Source organism: Seriola dumerili, unplaced genomic scaffold (assembly GCF_002260705.1).
Source record: "Seriola dumerili isolate Sdu_G_001 unplaced genomic scaffold, Sdu_1.0 BDQW01000301.1, whole genome shotgun sequence".
Lineage (NCBI taxonomy): Eukaryota > Metazoa > Chordata > Actinopteri > Carangiformes > Carangidae > Seriola > Seriola dumerili.
In genome coordinates, this window is record NW_019174556.1 from 2981594 (window position 1) to 3005500 (window position 23907).

Below are 23907 nucleotides of genomic sequence, written 5' to 3' on the forward strand. Positions count from 1 at the left end.
ATTTGGTGCCAGGTCTAATCTTCCTAAAAGCCCTTTCAGACTTGGAAGCTACAGCCTCAGCGGCAAGCAGCAAACTCAGCGGTTCACTTTTCATCTAGCTGCAATTGGCAAGTTTGACATGTTCAAATGTCATCAGCAAAAAGTGGGGCAGTCAGTGCTTGTAAGTGGCAAGTACATCCCACCTCCTGGGTGGTGAAGCTGGGTGCTTCCAAGTTTGAAAGAGCCTTAATGTATAAAAACAAGATTTTTTTTTTCCAGTGCTTGTCCTGGGTTATTATATGTATATGTGCATCTGTGCGCTTGCAAAAGGAAGCTGATAATTGCACCAATGATCCATAGCTTTCAGTTGAAGGCTTTATATACTATAGAGGCCCATTTGATGAAAGGTCTTTTTGTCCTGTGTCACATAACGTCACAGCTGGTATTGCATCAATCCGAATCTTTTATCTTGTGCTACATATACGGGGTCAGAACCTGATTACACTGTACTGCATCAACACTCGAGAATAAGAAATAACTTTCCACTTTATGTCACTGATTTTATCTGATATGGCCTGATGTGAAGACCTCACTGAATCCTATTGTCATACCTCTGTGTGTGGTTAGGACTCAGCTTGACATTACTGCTGAATTGAGTTGTCGGTGCTTCAGTGATAGACTTCATGACTTGCGTAAGTATAGACCAATTTAAAGAAACATGTCAAATCTGTCTACACTTTATATTTTTGTAGATAATATATATTTATTTTTATTCATTGTTGAATAAAGTTTAAATTATTGTATCACTCTAAAATGAGTCATTTTAATGTGTCTTCTTTAAATTCACATTCTCACTGAAAATGAAGATTTTGACAAAGAACACAGGCAGAAAGGCTTTATTACTGCAAGTATCAAAATCCATTGCAATTCAAATATATGGCATTACAAGTAGTGCACTTTTTACAGGTTATGCTGGTATATGTAGTTGATAAATCGAGACAATACTGTATGTAATCCTGTGGTCAAACATTTGTGGTCTAACCCCTCTTGAAAATTCTTTTTGCGTCCACACCTTCGTAGTTGTAGCTCTGTTGGAGAAAGATGGTAACAGACACAGTTATTATATCATTATGTCATAGTTCTGCATTTGGCGTAATAGATGGTTTACTACATTTGAGGTCCTTATCCATAACGCATTAATAAAATGTAAATCAGTATATAATATAACAGTATCTCGTGACTCAGACATACAAAGAGAGTGGCAGCTGGAATATCAAAAAACAAGTAATGTCAGTCAACAAGTGATTGACATAAAATAGGGATTGTTGGTGCCCTAATTTGCATAGATACAAATTCATCCTACCTGTATGAGCTCATCTCCTTGGATGATTCTGGTTGTTGTCAGCTGTTTCCCATTGTCCTTTCTGTTGAAAACTCCCTTCATCATGTCTCCCTCCATGATCCATGAGCCCTGCAGGGTGAAACATGAAACTAAGTCACGACATGAGTACTAGGTGGAAAAAGCTTTGCAGAAGTGCTGTGCTAGTTGACAGTTTTATGTCTCTGACAGTTCGTGGTACTGGGCACAAGGATATTGATTGTTTTCTCAGCTAACAAATGACCTATCTCTTGCAGCTCAAAGATTCAAAGTGAAATACCCAGCTCACTGCAAAGTATTCAGAGAGTGATCACAAAAAATAACAACAGTCTGACTGGGGAGAAACTTGGATCTTGTAAAGCTTGGTTCTGAGTAATTGACAGTGTAATGATGGATAAAGGCGCCCCATTAGATGCCGCTTTTGCTTACTGATAGTTCTGTTCCATCTGCAAGGCTGTACTCAAAGGTGACCCCCAGGGTGAAGTCTATTTCCAGGGTGCGGAAATTACTGGTCTCCTTGACATGAAACTTGTCTCCAGTCTGTTCGATGATTATCTTGAGGTTGTCGTGAGCAGCCAGCTTCCTCTTCACCATGTTAATTCCTATCAACAGACAACTTGAACATGTTCAATAGGCTCTGAACAATCACAGGAAATTTGTCAGGATTTAGTCCCTTTTCATGCGCATGTATTACAAAGGTAGTTCCTTGGTTTGAGTATTTGTCGAGGGTAAGTATGTACAAAAGCCAAATCACAAACCTGCCAAATGTACAGGAGGTCATCATGCCACCAAGTCTTTTCAGTTGAGACCTTGGCTCCAGTTTTTGTTCTGTTTTCTGATTTAAGTGTCTAAAGACTTGAGATATTTATATAATTTATAGCTTAAATTATAGCACCATTTAAAAATAATTATAAATGTGACCAAATAAAAAAAAATCTCTATTATCAGTTTGTTGCATAATTGACATTCTGACTTAGAAATCTTTATATGATGTGACTAGCTGCACTTTATCAGTGTTATATCAACTGCCTTATCAGCTCTTGATAATATTTATTGTCATCCTTTTACAGAAGGAATAGATATAGCAATGAAACACACTATAGTGTTCGTAGCATTGCATCAAATACCAGCTATTTAAGAAACATCTTTAACAGTCTAAAGCAGATTATCAGCAGTTTGATATCACTCACCCATTTGTTCCATGAATTTCTCATAGTTGTCATTGCGCTCAATTTTCCAGGAGCCGTTGAAGGTCATGTTGACTGTGGGGTATGAACTGGACAACTCTGCAGCAAGGAGTGTCTTACTCTAAGTCTGCTGCTGCTTTTAAACCACACACTTCCTTATCTCATCATCTATCTGAATGCTGATGTGGCCGTTTAAAGCTCATATTGTCTCAAGGCAATATCCAGCGCTGCAGCTGATTGGGAAACGCAGTGGTTCTGAAAAGAAAGAACTGTGCCATGCCCAGTAAACCACGCCAACTGACACGGTATTCTTTTTGAATAACAGAACCATCGGCATCCTGTTATACCTGTATCTCTGTTTACAAAGGGCGTTGGTCTTTGCTTCACACATTAACAGTACTCAGTGCAGGACTGCAGCAATGAAGCAGACAATATTTGATATAATGATATAATAATTATATAAAAATATATAAAATATGTTTCTAAGTTTAACTTGAAACACAACAATTTAATGCCCTGTACCTCAAGCTGAGACAAAAACATAATAAACTGAACAGACCTGTTGAAGCATATGTGAATACAATGTTTGCACTTCGTTAAATCTGACTGTCTTTGATGTAATTTTACTTCTTGTCACTCATTAGACAAGACATTATTACACTTGATGTAACTGCTTTATACAAATAATGCAGTGATCAGTTGATATTGTGTTTCTGATGAAACCTTCAACCTTAATCTGGCCATTGTTGATAAGTGAGACCTTTGATATTTTAAGTTAATATTAAACACACACTAGTGTACACAGTCATCATTTGCAACACATTGTGTGTAATTAAGATCAGCTCAATTGATATTCTTTATAGTCTCTCTGGGTAAACACAAAGCTTATGCCAGTGAGAAAATGTTTTTGTAGAGTGTCTCTTTTTGTTTTTGAGTTTGGGTTTTGGGTATTTATGGGCAATTTGTCATAACAGGATGATAGGCATTCATTTACTGATACCAAGCTAACTGAGGTGTCAAAAAATGTTCATAAAATATTTCTCTCAAGCAGAAGAAAAGCAAAAAACACGCACATAAAAGATTATTTATTAAATATCCCCTGCCAAATCTGACAAAGAGATGAATAAAACATGCACAACATGTCAGTTATCTCTTATCTGAGTTTCTTTTCATCAATATGTCGCACGAGAGACCTTTGCCTGACCTTCACTTCCACCTCAATGAATCTGCCGCTTATCACATGAAAGACCTTTCTACTATGACTTCAGTCATGAAATTGACAGATGTGCTTGGGACATACTAGATTAAGACCTTGTGAGGCTAATCTTTAACACAATTATATCACACAAAGTTTGATCCCAGTTTTATCTGATGTAACACTACATGCAAAATGATAACATAGCGTATGAACTGAACACATTTCTCCACATTCAGCATCACTGCAATTAATTTTAAGAATTTATTGATAACTTTTGAGGATTGGTTTTAGGATTTAAGTGCTTATAAGGGCCAGGGTCGAGGTTATATTCAGAAACATAGCTACAACTAGTCATTTTTTACAGTTCACATTTTGTCATATTACGGCAGAAAACACATACGTAGGTGCAATTAAAAACATAAATAATACACACATAACGCCATATTATTAGTCCCATATATGCATGAAAAATCCTCCAAAATGAACCAACTCCACAAACACGGCCGGAAAGTCACGTTCATTGACTCCAATTAGCTGAGGTGACGCCTAGCAGACAGCTAGCAGCCTGTGACGGCACCCAACTGTCACTTATGCCCCCAATGATGCATAACTTTAAGCCTTAATAAAATGTAAATCGGTGAATTTTATAAAAAATCTCTAGAGACCACAAACCTTTTTGTACCAGGCAGTAAACATGTTTATTTCTGCTGTAAAGTTATAACGTGGGAGTCTACGGGGATTGAGTAGTTTATGGAGCCGGCCTCAAGTGGTCGTTGGCGGAATTGCAGTTTTTGGCACTTCCGGCTTGGCTTCATTTGTCAACCCCTGAGATTGCCGCTTGACGCAAACACAATAAAGTCACAAGCTGGGTCCAGCTAGGCTTATTTTTTCTTTAATAGGGAGGTTATCTATGGAAAGTCCGACCAGAGGTTCCCAAACTGTGAGGGAGGTTCCCGTGGAAGAGATGAAGACACTGTGCAAGGTAAGGGGACAGGTGCACGCAGGTGTTGTGATTTTGCTGCTTAACATCATGGTCCACAGTTGCAGCAGCGGCAACGGTAAGTAAGGTAGCCTAGCTTAATGTTTTAAAACCGATAGCGCACGATTGCAACAATTTGACTGTTCATCTGAGCACAAAGATATGATGCACGTATTTAGGTTCAGTGTAACTCAGGAATATTATTATTTCTAATTTCCACAGATCTAATGTCCAGAAATCATAGAAAACTCCTTGTAACTGCAGAACCTGCCTGAGAATCATGAATCAAAAGTTTTCTTTATTAGCAAAGTAATTTGTTGCTAGTTGTCTGTACATCCAATGGCACACAACAAACAGGTGTGGTGCAATATTGAATTCGTCGTGCTTAATTGTCTAAAATGTTAGCAAATATAGGTCAAAACAGTGGTAGCTCAAATTTGGCAGAACTGGCTGGGGCATGGAGTTAGCCCAGCTCTATGAAACGTCTAAGGCTGAAAAGGAAGACAAAGGGGAAAAAGAGAGAAAGAAATTAAGCTGAAAAGCTGAGTGGAGCTTGAAAGTTATGTCTTATGATGTGGTGATTGGGAATTTGTGCTGTGCATTTAATAAACAAACACTGAAAGAAACAAAACCTTCAGGCATTAACTAAAACTCAAGTGAGGATGCTTAAAAAAAAAAATAATGCCATCAAGGTTTTATTTATCAGTTATCACAGCAGCATGGAATCTATACTGACAAAGCTTTATTGGTTACATAACTGGTTCATGAGACAGTTGAAGGAATGACCTGTTCCAACTACTGCATGTCTTCAAAAGGGTTCAAACCAGGAGAAAAAGCCCCAGCCCAACCATTTGATATAGCAATGCAAAGGGGAGTTTCTCCTGATTGGATAATGAGAACCATAGACGAGTAAAAGACACGAAAAAAAAGTTTTTTAAAAAAATCAAAAAAATCAACTTTAGTTACCATAACTACAGCAGTTGTGTCTTATAGGCACAGTCTCAGGGTGGAGATGTCAAATTTATTTTTAAATACTTACTGTAATCCTCTGACTGGCCACTAGAGAGAGCACTTTACAAAAGAATCTACATTCTCAAAGTTATCAATGCTCTGTATCTAATAACACTGATGTCGCAGACTTACACTGAATAACAACACCACCTTCAGTAAAAGTAATGACCTGTACTGTACAAAGGAAAATATCTTGTAACCAACACTTCTCAAGACTATTTTTATTAGTTAACCTCCCAACAGAAACAATATTAAAATAAAACTATCACATCTTACAACCACAGAAACGCAATCGAACAGTAAAAGAGGCATCTGTTTGTGTCTTGCACAAGAGGATTTCTTCCAGTGAGGTGTCATAATAATGACTTTGGAAAAATGTAACAAAGTACAGTACATATACGCATGTGAAATTAATCAAACACATAAAGCACATAAAGTTTTACTTTAATCATAAATATGATGGAGGCACATACAGTAGTTTCATCCATAATTAAATGTACTATATTTTTTCTTTTCTAAAGGTGAACGCTACATTTAAAGTAATGAGTTCTTACAAATGAAAGAATAAATACAAAGTAACATGATGTTAACAATAAATAAGTAGATCTTTAAGAATATCTCAATAATGTACTGTAGAACTGAAAATTGCGCTCAATATTATTTCACACAAGCTGATAAAATGTGAATGTGCGCTAAGTTGAGAGGTGCAATAAATATACTAAATAAAATAGTGTAGTGCTCATTTTTACTTATTGGACTATTTTGTGATTTAGTGAGAGATACATGATGATACATGTCTACTAATGGCTCAACACTATCATTTGTAACTTTATAACATTAATTAAACATGAAATACATCTTTGAATTTCAACATGAATCAAGTTAGAACAATAGCTTTTGTGCCAAATAACTAATGAACATGGTGATATAAATCTATATAAATACAATACAATTTCTTATTCTTTGAATGGTCTTGATGCCAGTGCAACGTGTTCAGTGTAAAACCTTGTATATCTCACATCCAATGAACAAAAATGCCCCCTTCAAATAGTGACAGTAATATAATGGCACTAATATGATACCTAGCTGAAGTATTTGTGTTTTTTTTCTTTTTAGTATAAAGCAAGCCAGAGCACATCTGTATTATACTCGCAAGTCAAATCTTTCACTTTAAATCAAGACTTTATCATTGTCATTCTGAAAGTGACAATGAGAGTGGTTAAAAAAATACTGTATTTTATTCATCTAAAGTGAAATAAGTTATTTTGGCTGACAGAGTAAAGCCAAAAGATTCTCTGTATTTTTGGCAGGCTTCAGAACAAATACAGAATATGACAAAATTAGCAACTAAAAACATTTAAGGTAGATGGAAAATGGTTTGCTTATCACATCTTGTGTGTACTTTGTCCAAAACTCTATCAAACTTGAATATACCATATACTGTATCACTAAGCATATTGTGTGTACGCTAAAAAAATATAGTGAGGTCATGACAGATCATTGTCAAGCAGAAAACAAGGAGGGAGAGAAATGAAACGGGTTCATATTCACTTTTAAAAAATGTGGTTTATATTAAAATATCTGCAGGTCTGTGGATAAATTATCACTCTTTATACATCTGATCCATCTCATCTGTGCCTCAAAATTCCCCTTGAAGGTACCAAACTGAAGCTTTCATTAGATGACACCTGTGATGTTTTAGTGTTGAATAGTTAAGTTTTAACCATGGAGGACTCTGTGTCAGTGGGCTTCCTGGACAGAAACCACACCTTCATCGGCTCCTTCTTTCCTTTCATGGTGATGGGGCCCCGATACTCCAAATGAAACTGAGGGTCGGCGTTCTCAGCAGACTGCAAACACCTGGAATACAGCATCAACACCGTCGCAAATCACTCACGCTGTACGGCCCTGTGTGATATCTTATCTCACTTGCTCAACAAAGAACATCAAATAGTCCATGTGTAGACCTTTTTAAATAGATTCCCACTTCTTCATATCTAATACTGATACTTCCCTACACACATTACAAATCTATTTTAATTCTGTTTAACTTAGTTGTAAAACTCCTTCAGACCCACCTAATTTCTCTACATGCATTGACAAAACCCAAACATAGCTTCACATGAATAAAAAAAATGGTATGAAACAAGGGAGTACTTTGACTTACCGATAAGTATATTCAGAGACATTTATTTTTCCCTTTTCACCAGTAGTTTCTGTACGACTTGTGAGGTTGACTGTATTTCCAAAAAGGCAATATCTTGGCATCCTCTGGCCAATCACCCCAGTGACCACTTCTCCTGTGTGGATCCCAATTGTAATCTGGAAAGAAAGGAGAATAAAAAAAGGAGACTAATGCTTTGTATTTGGTAATAATTTGATTAAAGCACATAAATATGCCAAATATATCCCTACTTCTTGTCAAATACTGGTAAAATAAAGCTTAAATATTTATTTTAAGATATCCATAATATTTATCATTAGTTATCTGAGGTAAATTCATTATTTAAAGCAGCACATTAAACCTGATTTATCGATTTCAAAATACACCAACAAAAAAAAAAAGCACAGTTTGAGAAATACTATCCTAGCATTTGAACTAAACCTCAGTCAATGTTAAATCAAGGACTAAGTAAATGATTTGTGCTCCACAGAGAGCAAGATAAAAAAAAAAAACATGCAAGCAGCTATCCAACTGAATGCTACTCTTAGTCTGTTGGCACTAAATCTTAAAGCTATCGACTGAAAAGGTGCAACATTTGGTGGGTGGATGTAAGGTTAACTTTGCCAGAAATCACTCCATGCACAAAATTAGATTTTTTTTAGGTTTCAGGTTTGCAATAAACTAGCAATTCCAAAAGCAGCCCCAGGCAATCTGCAGACTAATATTTACACTTGAACTTGAAGGCACTTCAGTGCTTATTTTCTTCAGAACATGAACACGTGGTGAGTGTCTGGGACAAATGAGTATCTATATTTAGCCACAGGATCGTGAGATGATTTGAGTCTGTTTCTGCTACTAAACCGGACTCCTCTTCAGCCAGTGCCATGTCCCAAAATAAACAGCCTTTTGTTAAGCAGACATGATTTTCCAAAGTTAGGTCTCAACAGTCATTGATACAATAACAATCTCTAACAGTCAGTTAAACAAAAGTCTGCTGTTTTTTCTCCATCTTTTCACTGCTTATTACTTCACTGTGGAAATATGTCCAGATGCACAGATATCAATCAGCAAAAAAAGCCTGAGGCTAAAGAGTTGGTCATACTAGGTTGAAGCAGTATTTGTCAGCTCCCGAAGAGGTCTGACACTCAACACTTTAATATGTGGAGTTTCAAAACAATATTAGACATTTACAAAGCTCCAACAAGTCCAAATTCTCTTTGCCAAAATAACAGATGCATAGCTTAAAAAAAACAGCAAAATAATTAAATATATGATAGAAAGCAGTCTGAAAATCGCTTAAAAAAAAAACCCAGCAAAATAAATAAATATATGATAGAAATATATGATAGAAAGCAGTCTGAAAATCACGACAACATGTGCCAAATACAAACAAACAGCATCACCAAAGAGAAACTATCCGACAGGGAGATAAAAGACACTTACACTACACAAGGGGCTGGAACAATCAAGAAACACCGCTAATTAGCATTCATGTACAATACACACACACACACACACGCACACACACACACACAACTCTGCCAATATAAACATTAAATTGTGAGGTTTTTGAGGGCAAAATCAATCCATGATACTATGTGGAGAGTTAATAAAATAAAGAATAAGTTGATGCTTAAACTTGCTATTATCATGAAATTAAAACAACAACATTTACAGTGGATGATGTTGCATTAGAAAAGATTCTCGCTTTTTCTGTCAGGACCCTTTTTCTTATTTAAATTTATGTATATTTGCAGATTGTCCAGTTTTTATCCAATTTTTCAGATTTCTCCCAATTTGCCATATTAACCATGCACCACAGTCCTCGTCACTGCTCAGTGAACTGTGGGGCACAGACAGCAATGTGCTATCTCCATAATCAGCATCATCTAAAGGAGGTAATGCACAGGATGCTCACGCTTCCCTGCCACCTCCACCCATTCAAACCAAACGTGCTGCAGCACCGTCAGCACCTTCTTTAAAACCGAAACATAAACACACTTTGAGTCACTGAATTCATTTCAAAAGGGCCCAAAGGTCTGTTTCTCCACTTGTCACTATGATAGCTGTGTTTTCCTTGCAGCTACAATCATTCCAAAAGTGTAAGAGGGGTCACCCTTATGTTTAATGGCTACAGCCAAAATATAAATATAAAAATTTACTACATATGTGTAAAACTGGCTTAGCTGGCGTACCATCTGTCTAACCTACAAATGACAGTATGTATTTGACAGCCTGATTTAGCACCACTTCAACCATACACATGTATATAGCCATAAAATACAAAAAGTATGTTCTGAAGCCTGAGATTCATATCACACCTGTACTGGTTCATCATCCACTTTGACTTGTCCAGCAATCTCCATCATATCAAGAGCGAGGTGGCAGATTGACTTGGCGTGGTGCGTGCAAGGCTCTGGCAGGCCACTCACTGTCATGTACTTATCACCCACTGTTTCCACCTGTATGAAGAAAAACATTTTGTCATTCTTCACATGAAGGATATCATAACCACTTTTATTTTTGCTTTACTTTCATTTCATGTAAAATCAACTGTTCCCACTGTGCTACATAGAGACTTCTTGAATGCACTGTGCCGCTAGAAATAAACTGAAACACCCTGAGATAAACAGTTAAACACTTACATCAGCTTTAAGACATTCGGGGCCTCTTTGAGCCCTGCTAAAACCCGAGGACCACCAAGCCATTCAGCTTGTAGAGTAAATATTACTTCTTTTGGTGACCCAGTGCCTGAAGCCGATCCCCTGGAAGTGCCGAGGTCTGTTTGACTTCTTAAAGTGCATTCTTGTCTGAAAGCCTGGAGTGTAAATCTGCTGCATGAAGCCTATAAAATGGTGCAGTCCCTCTGTAAAACTACACTGTGTTTAGAAGTTGGTACTACTCTTATGGTGAAAAACTCAAGTCAATTGATATAAATACACTCTTGCTGACGTGTATGTGCATAATTGCATAACATGATTCACCAGAGAGTCAGGGGGCTTCACTCATGCATTTAAGCTGGAGAACCAGCTGAGAACATGGTAGATAAAAGCCCTCGAGTTCTTCATTTCAGACAATACAATTGTAGTGTCTTTTGTACTTTGTTTCAGTATCACTTTGCTGCATAATTCCAGTCCTTACTGAGAGAAATTTACAAATATACATGATATACTGTCATGGTACAATTCTTGCTTCCCACCTTGTATACATAAGGGTTCTTGCGAGAGTCTGTCAAGATGTCAAAACGGGTGTAAACATCGTTGAGCAGGTTGACTATCTTGATGGCTCCCTCGGCCGAGGCGTGCTTGCTGCAGAAGGCATTAAACCCTACAATGCCACTAAAGAGGATGGTCACGTTGTCGTAGCGTTTTGCCGGGACGGGCCGTTTGTGTCGCAGCTCGTTGGCAACAGATGGCGGCAGAACTGAGTAGAGCAATCTAAAAGGAAAAAGAGAAATGAACATTTTGAGCGAAAAGCATAGTTATGGTGTACCCGAGCAGCAGAGTAATGGGCTGGGGCTGCCGGACTGAAGTCCATTCTTTGGATCAGCATTTTATTTGCTCACCCACCACCTTTTGGTCATTTCGCTATACAAGCTGCTCTCAGATGGGAGGGTGGTGTTTCTATGGTAACTGGTTAGATCATGGCTGCCTGTTAAAGGCAAAATACCTTCCATGGTGCATTATAATTTGAGGACACATGATACATACAATAAGTCATTAGACAAATCTACACATGCATGTAGGGTATCTTTACCTAGTAGACAAGAGTGTACACATTTATCTGTAGCATCTTTCACGATTTACATTCAAGGGTGTAAAGAGTGTTTTCTCTTATGAGGGAGCAGCAAAAACAGCTGCTTTCATGATCAGAAAACATAGTGTTGTAAAATGAAAATGCAACGACAGTGGAGCAACAGCTCTCTTAACTATTAAGAGAGGAGCCATGAATTCTAATCAATAGTCGGAGCCCAAAGCACTTTGAGAGCAGAGAATGGCGAGAATAATAATATAGGGATCCAACAGGAGAGTGAAAGTCTTTTCCTATGAGAAGATAGGGCTGCTACAAGCAGTCTTAATAAAGACCATGCTCCACCTCCGTGCTCCTCTCCAGCTGTCACCCACTGCTGTGCCAAATTACTATGACAGGCCCTTTTCTGAAAGCCTAAGTCAAAACTAACTAGGTGTCTTCACCATAACAGGGACTGAAGAGTAGCTTAGGCAAATATCAACTTGGGGATAACAATAGATTCTGACCCTAGGTGGTCCTACTGTGACGTAGCTTCAACACAACCTCAGCGGACTGAGACTTGCATCTTTCTTCAGTGTTTCTTGTCTAAAGTCCCATAAAAGGGAATACTTAAGGAAGAACTATCTTCACCATTTATTTTTCCAACGACAGAGAATTACAGAAGAATAACAGCAGTGTTATTACACATATATCATAGTGAGGTTGAGGTTGACTCATAACCTACAGATAATTACAGGGCTGTGGCATATAATTATACATAATTATGACACAGTTTTCTCAGTAACTAGAAGGAATAGTTTGTAAACACTGCTAAATTCAAGTGTGAATGAAAAGCTAGGTTATTGCTTAGGGTCATGGTTCTCAACTTTGTGGTTGGGACGAGAAATCTGAGGGGTTACAAGATGATAAACAAGTTAGTAAAAAAGGAAAAAAATATATATTTCTGGTATATAACAGTAAGGCATTTCTCCTGTCTACATCTTTTACTTGTTAAATATTAGTAATTTTACCTCTTCAGGCCTCTAAAAAAGGCAAATTAAACCATATGAGTCATATGAGTAAAAATCATTCTTTGCTTGAACTGCTAATAGGTCATACAAATGTGTAAGCTTTTATGAGGGGTCGCTGACTTGTTTTAATGGATCACAAGCCAAACATGGTGGGAATTACTAGCTGAAAGGGGTCATTTTTGACATTCCCTACATGCTAGCAATTGTGTGAATGCTAGGGATGACCCGATTGATCGGCTGCCGATCATTATCGGCAGAAAAAAATAGTTTGTGGCATCCCTAGTGAATGCCATACGTTCAGTGGGCCAAAAGTTTACATATTAATGATGTTGAAATCTTTGAGTTTGTGTAGGAGTAGGATTGGCCATGGCTGAGGTATGCATTCTACCAAGTGGCATTGTAGTTTACAAGTCTTACATTGCTTAGGTTGGTTCAAATAAATGTCTGGCAGGTTGGAAGATCATTTGTTAAGCTATTTATACGACCCAATGATGTGTGTTTATAATAACTCTAGTCATGTTACCAAAAGCTAGAGTTAAAGTGTGTCTGTAGGTTAAATTAAAAAGTAAATAAGAAAGAACATCTATACAGTCAAACCTGTCTGTCTTCTTCTTCTCATCCTCCAGGGCCCGGAGTGTGTGCTGCAGACGATCTGTCAAGATTTCCAGCTCTTGGGTCAGCTTGTACTCCTCACGAAACTGCTCGCCCAGCAGCACCAGGTCACGCGTTGCGTCATGTAGCGGGATGTCACTCAGGTATAGCCCCCTTCGCGTAAGATCATCAAGGTTCATGACACTAACCACAAAAAAACAGAATAGGTAAACAAAGAAAATAGAAAACACTGAAATACTAATTCATTGTCATTGGTGGTGTTGCAGTTAAATATTGCAGAAATTGCTGAAAATCTCTGTTTGTATCAGTAGCAGGAACACTGCAGACTAGTTTCCTATTCTTGCTCATATAAAGAATGAGCATAAATTAAACAGAGCATAATGTATGAACTGCCGGCAGTGAGATCACCATATTCCTTTCAGGGCCAAGCCGACTATCTCCAGATAAATGTTCCTCTTGTAGCATGAGGCCAGACACACCGTGTTGTATGAGATGTGTCTGATGATCTAATGTCTGATCGATTATATTAGGGCCACAAAGGCTAATGGAGGTTACAACAATAGAACCAATGTAATTACCAGCTCACAGGTTTTCTTTATTTCCTCATGGGGTTGTTTTGTCTTGCCTTGTCTTGTGTAAATGTACAAACACACACACACACACACACACATATATAATCTATATATGTATATATATATATATATATATAGATTATGAACACATTTGAATTACAAGCAAGGGAAAAAAAGGCTTTCTGTTGACATTTTTCCTATGATCCATAACCATTTTCTCTCAGTTGCAATATTTGCTGTACATGAAGAGAATATTGTGAATATGTTATTTTTTATTTTTTTATTTTAAAAGACACTTACATGCATAGCCAAAGCCTGTGTAGCCAAAGCTTGATACTGTTTATAGTAACTTATTTCTTTGTGCCATAGACCTCCATTGCTGTCCAAAAACTATTAATGGGGCACTCCACCAATTTTACACATTAATGTCAGTTTACTTATCATAAGGATTACTACTTATCTTGTGAAAACTGCCAGATAAGATGTTCTGTTTTGCTCTGTGATATGTTGCTTAGGTACTACGAACATGAGCACTGTAGTTTATTTTGGGTCCGTCACACATAAACCGCCCTGCTGCCATAAATACTTGCAAAAACATATTAATCTGGCTTTGTGTGTGTGTGTGTGTGTGTGTGTGTGTGTGTGTGTGTGTGTGTGTGTGTGTGTGTGTGTGTGTGTGTGTGTGTGTGTGTGTGTGTGAGAGAGAGAGAGATGGACATGATTTGAGTGTGTTATGAAAAGAGTAGTCTGAACAATTAAGCTGAAAGAACACAAAATTTAAATTGTTTTTGTACTAATAAATGGATATTTGACCATTTTACCCACTGATGGGTTAAGATGAAAAAGTGCTGTTACAGAATATTGTGGCATGTAATGTCATACTCAGCGTTTATCGTCACATTTCTATTGTCATTTTTGTGTAACTCTAGGGCAATAGTTTGTAAATAGTACTTTTGAAGAAAAGGATGACTGTAATGTTTTGTATATGTAGTATCTATGATGACATATCCATCACATGGTCATTTTGCCGCACTGCTCTGTAACTCTGTGTATGTGTTCTCGAAACTCAAAAGCAAAAGGAAAAAAAAAAAAAAACTCCAGTGTCCATATGTTTTAGAAAATCACTGAGCCTTTTTAAAATGAAAGTATATGTTTGTGACCCTTTTATTTTTTTTATTTTTTTTTAAAGATTTAGGTGTTCAGTAGGAACAACTTTTGGGCCGAACATCACAGAGTAGTGAAGAAAAAGTACTGAGATAAGCACAAACACATTGGAGATAACCTTCCAGCATATTATCAGTAAACAGAAACAAACTCTCTTGACGCATTTGAGCAAGTGTAGCAAATTGTAACAGCTTCTCAATTTTACTTCAAATTGGGGTTTATGTATATAGTGGCCTGTATACATATATTATTCCTCAGAGATTTTATGTCCATATAAGCAGAAGTGCAGTAGCATTCATCCAAGTAAATTAAGACTTTTAATTTCAGGATTTGTATCTTTGCCATCATTTCCCACTCAGTAGGTAAAAAAGAATCTGTGTTTTGGTGTGTATATTCAGTGTGTGCTTCTGTCAGGACACCGCACTGTGAATTTACCTGGGTGAGCAAAGAAAAAGGATGTTCTCCGCCTCTGGCAAGTAAATCATCTGTCCTTTCAATCTCAGACAGCTGATCTCCACCCCCGTCAGCTCATCCTCGTTCTCTACAGTCTCCACATTCAGTAGGCCCTCCTGTCAGGATTACATCACACTTATGAATATTTCATTACATGTTCTTCTCTAAATCTGTCTCAAAATTGGGCACCAGTTCAGCTCATTCTTTATTTTTAAACCGGTATGTTTTTTTGCTTTAAGTGCATCATTTACCACTGGGGAGCATGAGTTCAAATTTTATGTGTAACTCTTCTTTTCTTCTATCATAGCTCATGTAGCAAGTACACAAATTCAACTGTTTTCTATTCTTACTATATTTTTCCCACCTGAGTTTCCATCTAATTTCTCACTGAGATCTGTGCTTCTCATCTACTTTGTCCTTTCAGTTTCTCATTTTGACATTTAGACCCTTGCACTCTGTGTTCCATGCATAAACATCAATATAGAATTCTACATATGAATTTCTTTGATTAATTGGTCACATGCTGAAAAATCTCAATAATTGGGTGGCTGTGGATCAGGAGGTAGAGCGGGTCGTCCACTACTTAGAAGGTCGGTGGTTCGATCCCCGGCTCCTCCAGGCCGCATGTCGAAGTATCCCTGGGCAAGATACTGAACCCCACATTGACCCTGATGGCTGTTCGTGCGATGTATGAATTTGAGTGAATGGGTGAATGTGGCAAGTATTGTAAAGCGCTTTGAGTGGTCAGTAAGGCTAGAAAAGTGCTGTATAATTTCAAGTCCATTTACCATTTACAATCTCTGCACGTAAACAATTTAATCCTCATAACAGTGCTGATGAAACTCAGAGTCGAAATATTATGCAGCTTCTAAAAATATCAGTGAGCTCATCAATATTAATATATAAAACTATAAACACATCCTGTCATGTACAATCAAACCATGTTTTGATCATTAAGACTTGCGTCTGTTTTAGTACTTTTTGCCTCCTGGAAAAGTATTCAAATATAACAGAAGTAGTGATGTGATCAGCCCACAGCATTGTGGTAAAAACTGCATTACATGTCATATGTACCTTGCTTCGCAGAACGAAGACAGTGTTGATGTGGGAAAGGATGCCGTGAAAACTGAAGTCAATGTGAGGACGGACCAAAGAAAAAACTGAAGGGAGGATACAGGTACCGGGCTGGAGCTGGGGAATAAAATAAAAATATGCACATTTCAGTCAAGAGATATTAGAAATTATTGTAATATTTGTTATCTCGGCAATTAATTACTGCAAGTCAGCTGTAGCCAAAAAATGCAACCCACTACTCAGTTTGAGAAAAATACAGTTCCGACAAACACATCATCACTGACTTCATGAACTAAGGTTTGTGGCATGTGAAACAGACTTTAGGTATAATTGGATGTGAATGTGCACCTGTGGCAGGACTCGATAAATGGCGTTCCCACACTGTGTGAGCATCAGGTCCTTGTCAAACATGAGGTGGAACGGGAAGGCCTTGCAAAACGTGTACGGACTGATCCGAGTCTCCTGCGTTCCGTTCTCCTCAAAGCCATCCAGGTCCTCGTAGAACGCCTCCTCCTCTGAATCCTTCTCCTCAATGAGGAACTTGATGTGGTCGCACTCCTCACTTTTCGGTTGGATCATCTGTATAAAACAAAATGAAATGATTGAATAATGTTGTTATTGTTACAATACAGAAATAATTACGTTCAAATTAATTTAAACTTGCCATTTATTGTGGCACATGGTTGCGGCCATTTTTTATTGAATATTTCATCTTTGAAATATTCATTTCATTAATATTATCCCATTAATATTATTATTAATCTCAAGTGTGCTATTCTAAAATTAGGAGGGTATAAAATGACATTATTCTGTGGGTTTATGGGCATAAGGCATGCTGACGTCAAGCTGCCGTCTCTGCACCCTGTTGCCACAGCAACAGTGGCTAATATTTCCAGAAATTGGGTGTCACATTTGGAGCGTCTGCCATTTTCTGTTCTTTCATTACACACACAATTGCTGAAAAATATTATCCTGTCTGTACAATGTGATTAGGTTTGGGAGAAAATGTCACTCGCTTATGAAACAATGAAAAAAACTCCAGCCAAAGTACAGTAGATGTCTGAGGAGCACAACATACTGCAGTTACTGGTGTAGATTACAGACTGTGATTTGTGGGCTGAACATTATCGTACAAATATAAATACCAATGACAGTTTATGACATCTTGCTGTTACAATTCTTCCTCCTAGTTTAAACACAATCAGATAAGTGTGGTCGAGTAAATGAGCCATGTTAAAAAACATAAAATAAAAAAAAATCAAGGTTAATTATCTATTAAATATGCAGTTCATGGCCAATTTAAATTCAAGAAACAAAAGTTCAAATAAAACCATGGAAGAAAAAACTCCCCAAAAGACTCCAGACACCTCCAAGCTAGAGACTCTATAACTTAGATCTAAAAATATCCTCTGACGCACAGACATTAGCCAAAAACTCACTGCTGAACTGCAGTTGTCACGGCACAGCACTGTTCCCGTTTTGGATATTTTGGAACTTTCTGTTGTTTAATCTCCACTATAACCTTTTCAATTATATTCCAAGACACAAACTTACACATCCTGACACAAAGCATCACAAGGACTAAAAGGCTTCATTGAATGTTGTACCATAAATTAGAGAGGAACTGGCAAAAAAAAAAAGAGAAAAAAAGAAAAAGTGGAAGTCATCTTCATTCATCAGTGGGAGCAGAGAGAGCCATTAGAGCTGTGCGTTCACTGTGCACAAAAAGGGAACAAAAACAGCGAAGCAAACCTTCATCTCTATCTCTGTTCCGTGGATTTGTTGAGCGACAGTTTTAATGATGCCGATCACAATGTCTTGCAGGCCTTCTCGCTCTGAGTAGTAGTGAAGAATCAGATTGTTTCCCTTCTCGGCATCAGTGCAGCGAAATGAGGGAGCCCTCATCCCGGGATAAATAGTTCCCAGGTGGTCATGTAGAGCATCCAAATTCTGAAAATTTAGATTAAAGATGAAATATGCAACAGTCAATCACGGCACATTTAATTAAAACCTGGCTTAGATAAAATTAGTTAAGGGATAATGTTGTGCAAAATACATTAAACATTAAAAGAGCACTCCTATTTTTTAGTATTGCACTTCCATAACGATGGGGGACTTGTGAGAAGTAGACTTAAAAATGAATGTTTAAAACGGAAGCAGTAGAAGGTGCAACATCCTGACTTTTAGTTCCTCATATGGATCAAGCTCCAAAAACACTGGATCCTAGATTTCCCATAATCCAATACAACAGCATCTGTACTGTGACCCTCATGCACAATTAATGCTCGTGTCGTTTCAAATGAAAAAGAGTATGGAATTAGAAGGAAGTGAGTTCACAAGATCTCTGTAACCCACTCCCCATCTCTGCTTGAGAGTAACTCCTCATGGCAACACACACCCGGTTCTCCAGTTGAACTTTCATCAATTCACGTGCATTGTGGGCAATTTAGACACCAGGTTTTAACAAAGAAGAATAATGCATAGAATAAAAAAGACGATATCTCTGATTCTGCTGCACAAAGTTTGATCTTTTTTTTTTTTCTAAATTGTCCATCATGAGTCCAACAATGTTATAGGAATGCAATGATAAATGGGTAGAGTCCTTGTAAATACCGCAATTTCACAATTTTGCAGTTAGTGTTACCCTCCAGCTCTGCTACGGGCAAAGAAGAGAGAGCCTACCTGCAGGAATTCACGAACGTTTGATCCTAATACTCGCAAGATGGTGTCATATCCTGACTCTTGGCAAAATTCAAAAAACATTTTCCCAAACATCTGCAAGATGTCTCCAGCATCGATCTCTGAAATACAGAAAAGAGCTTATTAAGATCACTGCTTGCGATAGAGGTGGCACTTGTGTCATGAAGCACCATATGTTACATATATCGCATATGTTTTCATTTACAATAATTAAAAAAAATACTGTCACTTACTGAGAACTTTACTCGCAGCCGCAACTAGATCGTATGTTTTGGCATCTTCATATATGATTCTAACAAGAAACTGACCCTCAATATCAAGCTGTGCCTCCCTCCTGAAAACAAAGTGAAGATGTTACTCATGAGCCACAGCAAATGTTACAGTAGAAGTAAACAGTCATTGTAGGCATCTTGTTCAGGCAACCAATGGCTCTGCCTTTTTAAAACTGCTTTTCTATTGTTGCTTAATTCACAGAGGGACTTTTGTTTACAGGAACAAGTCAATAACAGCTATTGAGTCTTATTTGTGGCCAGTCAGTGTGAGCTGTCTTGATCTAAAAAGGTTTCCATACTGGTTTGAAGTGGTTATGTGGTTTCAGAACTAGACTGTGAAACAAGTACAGATGATCAGATTTGGATCTACTGCAGATCCTTTGGCAAGCACTCAAAGCACAGAGTGCACTTTGCTATTTATACATTTGACAATCCATTTTTTTTTAAGTCCAAAATCTTAATGAGGGTCTGATTACTACTGTTTAACTGAAAAAACAGAAATGATTTACAGGCCTGACCAGCGAGCGCCATTTTATCAGAACCTGTAACAGCTGGGAAAACATACCAAGCCTTGAAAGGTTTTGGAAAGAAAATAAGAATTCATTTCTAAATCACTCAGCTCATCAAGTCTGAAAACAGACCAAACATGATAAATTGTGCATGAAATAACAATGAGTTACATTTGGAGATGCTGCACAACAGTATAGTTTTTTTTTTGTGGTGGCAGAAAGACCACTTTCAAAACATTTACACGAGGCAGCTGCTGCTGTTTTTTTCCTTCTTTCTTTTTTCAGGCAGGGTCAGGTCGAGGGCAGTTAAGACTACAGATGAAAAATAAACTCAGATTGAGCCAAACATTTTAACATGCTGAAAAAATGACATGTTAACATTACACCAGGGAATGGAATTACATTCATCCACTAAGTTGAAACTGTAACTAAAAATCACTCTAAATAAACACATTTTAAGTGGGATTTGCTCCATGAGGGGATTGGGGATTTTTTTACTCTTTATTGGACTGTGATGTGCCATTTATATTTTGGAGATATTGTACTTCATATGTATCCCTCTAAGTGATACATATGAAGTACAATATCTCCAAAATATAAACTACATTTTTCATGAGCTGAGGAAAAAAAATCCTGCTTTCAGCTTTGTGACGCTGTATTTTTATATAATAATAAAGGATTTTGAATTGTTTATATAACTTAAGAAATAGAATAACTTTGTCAATCCATTTTATTTTATGCTATTTTGTTCTTCTACTCCACTACATTTCAGAAGGAAATATTGTACTTTTTCAATCCACTACATTTATCTAACAGCAGTCAAACAACACTAGTTGACACTAGTTAGTTTGCAATATATTTTTTACAAAAAAATATTATAACCATTTTATATAATATGATACATGGTTGTACAAGAAACCACCCTACAATATATAAAACCAAAAAATGAGTTCCACCTCCACCAGCTACAACATTAAAATGTTAGTTTTACATTGCTGCATTAACAGTAATCAAATAATATAACATAATGCTCGCAGAGTATTTTGAGTGATTGAGTAAAAGAGGAGTTGCTGTGGGACAGAATTATAAATGTTAATTTTTTTTTTTTTACCAACTTAGTTGAGAGTTAGAGTTTCAGTGTGAGCCTGCAGAGAATGACAGTTAATCATTAAAGTAAAAGAAAACGTCTATACCCCTGCTGGCAACACAGTGACAAAGTGTGAGCTGAAAGTGAGCTAGCTGTACAGTAGGCCTGTCTTGTATCCTTGTTGTGGTCTGGTTGGTCACTGTGTAACCTATGATACCAACCAACAGGGCCGAGTAGTAAACACATGATCCACAAACTCACTTGATGTCTTCCCACACTTCCGGGCCATAATTCCTTAAAACGAGGAGCTCCAAGGCGTGATTCACAAAACCATACTGTAAATTCATGGAAAACACGAGCAACGTGAATATTATGCAAACAGACAGTTCTTCCTGAAACATACATGATGCTGGTTTTTAAATGTTATATCCCATGTTCAAACCTTATCGTTTGCTTAAAATAACTCCGCATGCCAGAGTTAGTTCACCTGTTAGGCTATTATACAGTACACTATATACATATTATTGTGTAACGGCTACATAGTGGTCTACTAGCAGGAAATGTCAAATGCATCGCGTCACACCACAAACATCCTATTTTACCAGCAGGTAAACATAATATAAACTCGGTAATTACATACCATGATGACCGCCGTTCTTCTTTTTCCTCTATTTTTAAGCAAAAACCGTTTAATCTGACACAACCTTCATCGTTTGCTACAGATGCTGAGTGTCTCTGCGTCCATTCCCCCCTTTCCCCTTGAGAGTGACAGACAGCGAGTCTGGCCAATAGCAGATCAGAGACGGTCTTACGTAAGCCATTTGTGACCAATAAGGACGAAGCTGCCGTTGTCCAACTGATGCTGGAGAAGCTGAAATCTCCGCAGGCAAATACACAGTTACTGGTATTTAATAGCATGTTTTATTCTATGAACTTTACAGCTCATATTATCTGCGTATTGTGACAGTAATAAGCAGAAAACAGGCTATTCCTTCAAAAATATATCCTATATCATATCTTTTTACTTAAGTCACAGCAGCAAATCACAAAGTAAAACTATATATATATATATATATATATATGTATTAAGTATAAGTATTAACTACAAAGTAGTTAAATAGGCTATCAGAAGTACAAGTCGTCACCATGCAGAAATATTACCAGAAAATATTAAAATGTACATATAATATAAATAGAAAATATATTTTTATACATATGTATTTATATTATTATATTATTGTTATAATTGATGCTTTAACATCTAAATAGCAATTTAGTAATGTGGCAGGTCATAAGGGAGCTAATTTTTTAACAACTTTATATGCTTTATGGGTCATTTACTCACTAACAATTAACCCATTGATTAAACTAATTGTGTTCTTTTTTCTTTTTTTTTTTAATGAAAAATCATAGTCTCAAAAGTAACCAGTAACTGCTGTCACATAACTGTATGTATTAGATTAAAAATTGCAATATTTTACTCTGTGAAATGCATATAAATTCAAATTGTAAATATGTACATAACATAACATAACATAAATGTACTTTGTTACTTTCCACCGTAGTATATCTTATCATAACATTATAGTTTGTGATCAACATTGTAAATCTTTTATATTGTAGAGCATTCTACTGTACTGTAAAGGCAGTCACTTACATCTGTTAATGTCAATATTTATTGCACTTTGATTACAATAATGATTAAAGCACATCATTATGAGTGATAGTAGAACATTCATTGTATTCTTGTGTTGTATGCCCTCTGTAAGGGAAAGGAGTGCTATGAAACTCATGTAATAAATACAGTATAAACATGTGTACAGTGAAAAAAAAGTAAAAATACGTTACTTATATTAGGAAAATTGAATCTTGGAATGCTTTATGTCTAATAAATGGAGGTTTAAGTTGCATATTATTACAAATATATACTGATTTAGAACCACATACCTCTGGAAGAAATTACTGACATGTAAATTCATATTGAACTATATCTAAAGAAAAAACAGCTGGTGAATATAACAAAAAAAACCAAACAAAAAGACAGTTTGACACTCTAACATCTGTGATCCTGCCTGTATAGTTCCTGTAAGGCACCTGAATCTACCCTGCATCACTTCATTAAATATTTCAATATTTGTCTCAGCTTTTCCATATTGTTTGTCATGAAATTCTCTTCCACTGAAACACACAAAGCCAATTCAGTTTTAATCTTGATTTCTTCTGCCATCCCAACAGACCAATGTGCTTTTGCAGGTACCTGGACAGATGTGAATGGATCAGTCAGATGTTTAAGACAACAACCTTGACAAAAGGAACCACTCAGTTTAACAACATCACATTGAGAATCAACATCCAGAATGTATTTCTGTATCATATCTACATTAAGCAAGATGATATATTTAAATGTACTCTCAGAAATCTGCAAATCAAAGACGGCAAACTCGTTTAAAATATATGTCCTTTTGGCCTAAAGTCTTAAATTATATATTTTAAAAAAATGTCTCAAAATCTTTCATTAACGGTCCGTAGTGGGAGCTTGAAAACAATTCAGAGAGATGACTCACTCTGGAAGAAAAATTAGGGAAGTGAGTGTTTCTTTTCACTATTACTGTACAAACAGATAATTGCACAGAGACAAGACTCATGTTTGACAGCAAACTGACATCTCTGTAAGCTCCAAGAGTTTGACTGATAGACAACATCATTAATATCTAAACGACCCAAACCAAAAAATACAGGGTGTTTGTGCTGTATTCACTAAATATGCTTATATTTCTTTACAGCTAACATTTGTGGGCTGTGCAGCAG

The 23907-nt window shown here is 36.9% G+C and overlaps 2 protein-coding genes across 2 annotated transcripts; both read right to left on the reverse strand.

Annotated features, from left to right (window-relative positions):
- Window positions 1–859: 859 nt before the first annotated feature.
- Window positions 860–2707, reverse strand: LOC111231436 (fatty acid-binding protein, intestinal-like). The gene is made up of 4 exons (XM_022758527.1): window positions 2548–2707; window positions 1787–1959; window positions 1343–1450; window positions 860–1067 (listed from the first exon to the last, which is right to left on the reverse strand). Exons 1-4 carry the CDS (start codon window positions 2612–2614, stop codon window positions 1017–1019), a joined length of 399 nt encoding a protein of 132 aa, XP_022614248.1. The 5' UTR covers window positions 2615–2707; the 3' UTR covers window positions 860–1016.
- Window positions 2708–5907: 3200 nt separating this feature from the next.
- gucy1b3 (guanylate cyclase 1 soluble subunit beta) lies at window positions 5908–21849 on the reverse strand. The gene is made up of 13 exons (XM_022758542.1): window positions 21740–21849; window positions 21361–21434; window positions 19465–19565; window positions 19214–19332; window positions 18284–18481; window positions 16880–17110; window positions 16532–16648; window positions 15440–15573; window positions 13254–13451; window positions 11096–11333; window positions 10218–10358; window positions 7900–8054; window positions 5908–7592 (listed from the first exon to the last, which is right to left on the reverse strand). The coding sequence occupies exons 1-13, from the start codon at window positions 21740–21742 to the stop codon at window positions 7445–7447; spliced, it is 1857 nt and encodes a 618-aa protein (XP_022614263.1). The 5' UTR covers window positions 21743–21849; the 3' UTR covers window positions 5908–7444.
- Window positions 21850–23907: the final 2058 nt, after the last annotated feature.

Bases quoted from the DNA above. Each gene is read 5' to 3' on its own strand.
- LOC111231436 (XM_022758527.1), bottom strand. From the start codon at position 2,614: ATGACCTTCAACGGCTCCTGGAAAATTGAGCGCAATGACAACTATGAG. The intron at 1,960-2,547 runs GTGAGTGATATC...GTCTGTTGATAG, and splicing joins GAAATTCATGGAACAAATGG to GAATTAACATGGTGAAGAGG. The intron at 1,451-1,786 runs GTAAGCAAAAGC...TTCACCCTGCAG, and splicing joins CAGATGGAACAGAACTATCA to GGCTCATGGATCATGGAGGG.
- gucy1b3 (XM_022758542.1), bottom strand. The intron at 16,649-16,879 runs GTGCACATTCAC...TTTATTCCCCAG, and splicing joins TTTATCGAGTCCTGCCACAG to CTCCAGCCCGGTACCTGTAT. The intron at 13,452-15,439 runs GTAAATTCACAG...TTTTGTGGTTAG, and splicing joins CTTTTTCTTTGCTCACCCAG to TGTCATGAACCTTGATGATC.